We start from the raw sequence: 8,503 nt of genomic DNA, 5'->3' as shown, positions 1-8,503 counted from the left end.
AACACAAGGCATTGGTAATTCTGTGGCTGTAGCAAAAGGTACTTGCCCTTGGTGCCATGCTGTTGGACAGAATCCAAAGCTACATGGTTGGAAAAGGTGAACTTCTTAATCACACAGCCATGTTATTCAGGATCTTGTGTCAAATTAACATGATGAAGACATGTCAAAGTATAAAAACAAAAAAAAAAAATGAATGAAAAATCAATCTGAACAATTCTTCACACCACATCAATATTCATAGAAGAAAAGGCAGCGAGGTGGCAGAATCATTACTGCACTGGGGAAAATGCTTAGTGGCATTCTGTCTGGCTTTATGTTCTGGGTTCAAATTCTACTGAGGTTGATTTTGCCTTTCGTCCATTCAGGGTCGATAAAATAAGTACCATTTGAGTCTTGGGAAATCTAATCAACTTAACCAAAATTGCTGGTCCTGTGCCAAAACTTGAAACCAATATTCATAGAAGAAGCAACAAGGGGATGTTCAAAAATGTGTCTTCCTGGATTGATTGAGAACATGTAGCCATTCCTTACCTCTCTCCAAAGTCATTGTCCAATGTAAACCGCTACTGCTAACTCTCTTATTCGTCTCACGTTAATTCTGTGAGTTCAGAAGTATAAAACTTTACCATATTAATCTATATATGTACCAGCTAGTCTCCTCACATAGTCAAGTCTCTGACCATTTCATTCTCTCCAAGTTATTTTGATTTTTATTTCATGTTTAAATCCAAACAATTACTCCACATGACAGTTTCTGTCCTCAGTAAGGTTGTTTGACAATTTCCTATTTTAATCTTTCCACATCATATTAATCTGTACTCCTTAAGGATAATGATAATTGAAATCACAGCTCAGTCATCGCTATACTGAATACTTTTGCTTTAACTCTGCCACATCTGCATCATCCAAGCAAATGACTGAAACCATCCTTGTTGGTGTGTCTTTCCATACTTTTCACACATTTCCTAACAAGTGATTCAACAGCAAATCAACAGCAACTGTGTTGACACTGTGGTTGTGAAGTATATTATCTACACAACCTACAGGAAATCATCTACTATCATCAAATGGATTACATTCTCCTATCACAGACTTGCATACAAGAAGGCCAGAAGAGCAAAATTTGCTTTCATGCATTGCCAGTAAACATCTTTGCTTCCTGATTTTGCAGACAAGATAGTTATAGATGGAATGTCATAGATAATCATTCTAAATGATTGGTTTGAAGTGGGACTTAACAAAAGCAACAATAAGAACAGTCAAAATAACATCTTATAGGTTAGGTGTTTTCTTCAGGTTCAAAACTTATTAAAAATCACATATTAAACCTATTAAAAATCACAAACTAAGTCATTGCTTACATAGAAAAATAATAATAACTGAAAAGTCAAAAAGCAACAGTTTGTAACCCATCATCACTGTTATATTCTGTTTGGCCAAAGACATTTAACTGACTATGGCCATATTAGCTTGACTGAGAATCAAATGATAACTCAACAAGTCATCATTCAACTCTGTTTTAAATACTGCCTGATGAGCTTTAGAACTGCATTCATGTATTGCATAATTCAAATGATGAAACAACTGTTGCAAAATTTAAAATCTGGTTTATTTATTGCTATTCCAAGCCATACCAAGTGTTTGACTAATCATCGAATAACTCGTAAATAACTGGAATTGTGGATTACTCTGCAATATGTCCTTTTTCTCCTAATATGCATACACACACACACACACACACACACACACACACACACACACACACACACACACACACACACACACACACACACACACACACACACACACACACATACACAATGGAATGGAAGGTTTATGATTACCTGTGGAGTATCTCCTTCTCCCATTATAATTATTTTTGTAGTTTCAAGCATCTGGAACATGAAGAAGTTCACAAGCAGAGTACAACTCAATAGCCGTTTATTTACAGAGTTCTCATTCATGTGGTTCGCTCTCAGTGACCATCTTTATTGCAGCACGTGGTTTGTTTTAACTCCCATGAGGTTCATTACCTCTGGAGATAAGCATGTGGAGTCAGGGTGGGACAAGAGCCCACTGTAAGCTGCTGGCTACACAATATTTCTCAGCGTAAGTGTGAGAAGGAAAATGAGAGAGTGAATGTCGTTAGTTTCTTGCTACTGTCGAGAATCTCGTTGTTGTCTTGCGTATAGCAAATGGTTACAGGTGAGATCTCGTTCTTGTCACATACATGGCAATGGCTACCGGTGAGACCTCACTCAAAATGGTGCTGGCTTCTTGTGCCTTGCTTCAGGGGCTCCCCACTGAGAATATTAGTGCAAAAAATGGAGAATAACTGGAGCAGGCACAAGAAAAGAGCAAAGATGGTAACTGATCGCAAACAAGATATGGTACAAAATGTGACAAGTCAAAATAAAATAATTACAAGAAATATGAATCGGCATGCAGAAAATTTTGACAAAAATGTTCTATGGCAAAGCATTGGAATTGTTCAGTATCACAAGAAAGCAATTGTCTGTCACAGGAAACACAAAAGAGGTTGACAGATGTTAATAGTTCTGGTAAGTTTTTTGGGCCAATGCACAGTACGGCCTGTCCTGGTGACATAAGGTTTGTTTGTGTTAGGTTGTGGTGACAAAGGTGGAGGTGTAGGTGATGGTGTGGTCAAATGTGAATGTGCAAGTGGACGTGTAGGTGGTTGTAAAGGATCAAAAATGGGCGTGGCTGGGGTGTCATCGAAGGGTGTGGAAACCTCAAAATGTGCCTTTTTAAGTCTGTCAATTGACACGGTCTCTGCCCGACCATTGATGCCGAGACTCAAAGTTTTGGGTGTGTGTGATAGCACACAAAATGGTCTTTTATAGGGAGAAACAAGCGGTCCTCTGGCAGAATCATCTTAAACAAAAACATGAGTCCATTTGTCAATGTCCGAACCGTAATAAGCTTCACCGAGGCAGTGATGCCAGAATGTGACTGAATGCAAGGCATCAAAAATGGAATGCTGGTGGTTTTCAGGTACAAACAGTCTGGGAGAACCAGTAGCTGCGTCACAAAGGATTGTGCCTTCAGCAGACAGAAGTGGAAGATAGGCAAATTTGCAACAGGACAACTTGGTGGAAGTTAGATCCAGTGTGTCCAGGGCTGGCTGATCTTGCACAATAGCACCTAAATTGATTGCAGCAGGAGATGAAAGAGAACACACAGGGAGATGAGAGAGTGTGTCAGTAGGTACGTTCTCTGTTCCAAATATATGCCGAATGTCACTCGTGAACTGGGAAATACAGTCCAGGTGACGAAAAGCACGAGGCGAGTGTTTGTCCGATTTAGATGACAGAATAAACATAAGAGGCTTGTGATCAATATAAATCACAAAGTTTCAGCCCTCGAGTTGACATGACGAACCAACTGGTAGATTGCTAAGAGTTCATGATCAGACATACTGAAATGACGTTCAGCTGGCTTTAATTGATGAGAAAAAAATGCCAAAGGTCAAGCCTGATTACCGACGGTATGTTGTAAAACAGCACCAACTGCAGAGTCTGATGAATCAACTGATAAAGAGAGACAAGCATCTGGAACTGGATGTGCAAGCTATTTCCTTCTTGATTGACTCAAAAGAAGATAATGCCTCGGCAGATAAAGTGATTGGAGAAATTTTTTTTGTATTTGCTTTCAATAGTTGAGGGAAGGGAAGTAACTTGTCTGCACATTTAGGTATGAATCTCCTGTAGAAGTTGACAATTCCCAAGACGTGACACAGTTGGTGTAAAGAAATGGGAGGTGAGATGTGTTGAATTGCATCGACTTTGGAGGAGAGGGGTCAGATACCATTAGAATCTATATAATGACCTAGGAATTCCAGAGAGGTCTTATCGAAAATACACTTATTGGAGTTGATGCGCATGTTGTAGGTGCAAAAACACTGAAAAAGTTGAGATAAGTGTTGGAGGTGATTTTTACATGTGTCACTAGCTATGAGCAAATCATCAATGTAAGCAAACAAAGTCAAGTCCACAGACAACTTCGGCAATAAACCTCTGAAATGTGCTCGCTGCATTCCACAAACCGAAGCTCATAAACAGGAACTTGAAACTTCCAAAAGGGGTGGTTACGGCAGTTTTGGGAATGTCATCAGGGTTCATCGGAATTTGATGATAAGCCCGGATGAGGTCAACCTTGGAAAAAATAGTACAACCATGCAAGTTTGAAGAAAAATCCTGGAGATTCCTTATCAGATAGCGATTGGGAACAGTGACCACATTCAAACATCTGTAATCCCCCACCGGGCAAAAATTTGAATCCCCATTCCATGCCCAATGTGGAGGAAATGCCCAAGGTGGAGGGCAAAAATGGCCAAGTTGAAGCATATGCTCAAACTCAGATCAAACCTTTTTGAGCCAATCAAGGGTGAGTCACCATGGACGTGAAAAGACGGGTGGTCCAGAAGTAGTGATATAATGGCGAGTCGACTGTGTGTCTTTGACTGATTTGAAAGTCAGATCTACCAGCTCTGGGAAAGAAGCCAAAAGGGAGTGGAACTGGTCACCAGCAGTGGCGACAAAAAATGAGGGGCTGAAAATTGCATTAGTAGTAACCCAAGCAGGCGTAAACAAAGATGTAGAATCGTCCACGAGTCTCTGTTGCTTGACATCTATTAACAAGTGAAAGTGGTTTAAGAAGTTCGTGCCCAGAATGGAGTATGGTAGATCTGCTATAACAAAAACCCACCTAAAATCCCTTTGAAGGTTGAAATCTAGGTTTAATGAGACCTGACCATAAGTTTTTATTGGGGATAGATAGATTCACTGCGTGCAGGGTAATGGCAGATTACTTCAGCTTGTCTGAAGTAAGATGCAAAGGCCAAATAGAACAGCTGGATCTGGTGTCAACCATTAACGATTCGTCAGACACATAATCCTTAACAAAGAATACATGATGAGATGAAAAATTTCGGGAAGAATTTGACATGCCCAAATCTTCCACAACTAGTTTCCCGACGGCTTGAATGAACAGGGCGGGATGCATCGATGGGCTTTGTCCTTAAATGCAGCATGGTACCAGCAGAGATAGGAAACCGTTGGAGTAGAAGTAGACTACTGTGACTTAGAATGGCTTCTGCTGTGAGGACGACGAGAGCTGACGTGTTCTCACCACAGTGTATCCATGTGACATGTTAATGCATCGACTGTCTCCAAAATGTCGTCATGTGATGAGGTTGAAGACTTTGTGGTAGTAGAGGAAGCTACTACGGGGTCCGAACAGGTATGGTGAGGTGCAGGCTACACAGTAAAATCTATGATCTTGTCCGCCATGGTGGCTGTCTGATCAAGCAAATTGGAGTCGTCCGTTGTTGCCAGTATCGATTGGACATTCGGCGGTAGACGAGAGAAAAACAATTTCCTAAGCAGAGGATTATCTTCAAGTGGAGTGTCGCTGAGTTCTCACAAACGATGAAGAAACTCAGATGGCGTCCTATCTCCCAGATGTTCATCCTGCATCAGTGTCTGGAATTTACTCTCCACAGATTGTGTGTTTTGATGGAGGACCTCAGATTTGACGGACACGTAAGTCATGTCCAGATGTGGATCAGTGATGAGATCTTTCACCGAGCGTGCAAGAGGTGAAGGCATCCCACAGTACAAAAGGTTTAGCTGCTGTTGGTGAGCCATCCAATATGCATCCAGTTGAGCAAAACAAAGTGTGACATCACCAGAGTATGCGGGTAAGCTGGGAAAACTCATTTTGTACAGAGGAAAGAAAAGAAAAGACCAAAGAACTGACAAAAGTGTTGTTAGAATAGGCGGTGAGCTGGCAGAAATGTTAGAACGCCAGGCGAAATGATGAGCAGTGTTTTGTCTATCTCTACATTCTGAGTTCAAATTCCGCCGAGGCCAACTTTGCCTTTCATCCTTTCGGGGTCGATAAATTAAGTACCAATTACGCACTGGGGTCGATGTAATTGACTTAATCCCTTTGTCTGTCCTTGTTTGTCCCCTCTATGTTTAGCCCCTTGTGGGCAATAAAGAAATTAGAATAGTAACGTGTATGCAAAAGAAATTTTCTTAACAAAATTTTAGATTTTTTTTTTTTTTTTTGAGTACTGTGTGCAGCAATGAAAAACAAAATTTTTTCTCTTGGTCGCCAAACCTGTGTTGCAGTCCACTGAAAACAAATTGGTTTTTTTTTCTTTTTTTAAGATGTCAGAAAATGGCGAGCAAACTGGTAATTTTCTGTCTCAATACATGAGGCGTCCAAACATGGCGATAGACAGGAACGATGGTTATGAAGTTGGTGGCCGGTAGGAGTAAAAAAAAAAAAATGCATCTGTCAGAGTACTCCAATTAATCCATATCACTCATATAATCCATTTGCCGTCTGAAAATGTGGGTCAACATTTTAGTGAGTAAACTATGAAACTTACAGAATGCTACAAAAACAAACATTATAAGATATATATTATTAAAACATTTAGTTTCAATAATATATATATATTTATACAGACATACATACATATATATAGTTTACTCACTAAAATGTTGACCTACATTTTCAGACTGCAAATGGATTATATGAGTGATATGGATTAATTGGAGCATTCTGACATGCATTTTTTTGACTCTTACTTAAATATTTTATTAACCACTTTGTTTCTATTTACTTTGACCTCATCTGAGATGGTTTTAGTTTTGAAATATATGAACAGTGTTAAATATATGTTTATAATATAAAATATATGTTTATCTATTTATATATCTGCTCATATCTATCTCTATCTCACTATTCTGCCTACACACTAAACTGGCTAAAAATAGTAGCCAAAGTTCCTTCAAACTCACAATCCAAACAAAGACACATTCAATAATGAGATCTTAGGTTCCTTGCCAGAAGATGGAATGATTACAGCTGGTATTCTCAACCAGACATTAATTGGGGCATTATCCCTCTTCTATTTGCATGTACAGTATATGTACAACTGTGCATTCGTGTGTGTATGTGTGTATGAAAGAAAGAGAGAAAAAGAGAGAGAGAGTGTGTGTGCGTGTGTGTGTGTGAGAGAGAGAGAGAGAGAGAGTAGGGTGCATGTGGGAAACTGTGTGTGCAATAAAATTTTTCTCCAGCTAATCTTTCTGCTTCCTTTCAGGATGGTATTTGATATCTGGACAGTGTTACTATATCTTCAATTCTTCTCAAACATGGCACCAAGCTAACTCCACATGTAACAGGTAACTACAACCTTCCAAAATTACTTGTCTCATTTTTCATTTTTGTTCCTCTAAAACGGTAAATTCTTGCAATCTAATGTCATGTAACTTTTGAATAGAAGAGTGTTTCAGCATAAACTTTTTTAGTTAGCTTTTACAAATTTACTGCTCATTTCCATCATGTATATCTGTGTGTTCATGAAACTAGAAAATGGAATATTTGAAGAATTAACATCTTATCTTCAATTTGGTTTTCATGCCTATCCTCATCTACAGCCATGAATGTTGGGTAATGACTGAAAGAATACAACTATGACTATAAAAGGCTGAGGAGGGGTTCCTCCAAAAGACCTCCCCAAAGTTACTTGACAGGGTGCATAGCTTGGAGATCAGAAATCTCTCTGGGCTGAAACACTACTTATCCATATTGAAAGATCACAACTCCAGTACTACAGACATGTGATTAGAATGTTGCAGGAAAGAACTGCAAGATGGATTCTTCATTCTGAGACAACTAGCAGGAGACCTGGGGATAGACCAAAAATGAGATGGTTGGATAATATCCATATTTTCAGTTAGTCATGTCTGGGAATCCAGCCAGAAAGTCTAATGATGGTTGCATCTGATAGGACCCGATGGAGGAGGTACCCCAAGAGTCTACCCCTACAACTCTGCCAGGAATACTGGGCAAGGAAGATGAGTGGATGAAGCATCTTATCTTTCACTGCTTGGTTCAGTTACTGGACTGCACCCATGCTTGAAAATCACCTTCAAATGTGGTTTTCTAGCATTGTTTTATAATGAATCAGATCAACCATAAAACTTATTTCTGTTTTATGGTACATATCCTATTGATCCACGTTTATGTCCTATTGATCCATGTTTATGAAATCTCCAAGTTATGCTTTCTGACTTCAAACTGGTTTTTACAGCAGTAAACACACATACAGGCACACACACACACACACATTCATGCATGCACGCACGCATGCATGCACGCACACACACACACACACACACACACACACACATTTTACTTTTGCAAAGCAATACTTGATGATTAGCTTTATCAGACAAAATATGATTGCAGAGTGGAAGACACGAGTTAGCCATTCAGAAACGCACAAAGACTGTTAGCCTCATTTAAACAGTTATTATTTGTCATATAGTGTAAAAGTTTTTGCTACTTGAAATTTCAACCAGGTCACTGACAAATGTGTGCTACATCTAAAACTGTTATACATCTATCTATCTATCTATCTATCTATCTATCTATCTATCTATCTATCTATCTATCTATC

At 39.2% G+C, this 8,503-nt stretch overlaps 1 protein-coding gene across 3 annotated transcripts in view; it reads left to right on the top strand.

Annotated features, from left to right (window-relative positions):
• The window catches only part of LOC106881248 (uncharacterized), a 276,422-nt gene that overhangs the window by 56,474 nt on the left and 211,445 nt on the right, over positions 1-8,503 (top strand). For all 3 annotated transcript variants that reach the window (XR_008264114.1, XM_052967796.1, XM_052967797.1), the window contains exon 3: positions 7,142-7,223. Coding sequence is in view for 2 of the 3 variants with exons in the window: in XM_052967796.1 (XP_052823756.1) it covers positions 7,142-7,223 (82 nt within the window). In the remaining variant the exon portion in view is untranslated. The remainder of the gene's footprint in view (positions 1-7,141; positions 7,224-8,503) is intronic.

This window comes from Octopus bimaculoides, chromosome 5 (genome assembly GCF_001194135.2).
Source record: "Octopus bimaculoides isolate UCB-OBI-ISO-001 chromosome 5, ASM119413v2, whole genome shotgun sequence".
NCBI classification, from domain to species: domain Eukaryota; kingdom Metazoa; phylum Mollusca; class Cephalopoda; order Octopoda; family Octopodidae; genus Octopus; species Octopus bimaculoides.
The sequence above is the reverse complement of the archived record's forward strand: the minus strand, read 5'-3'. Positions and strand labels throughout refer to the sequence as shown.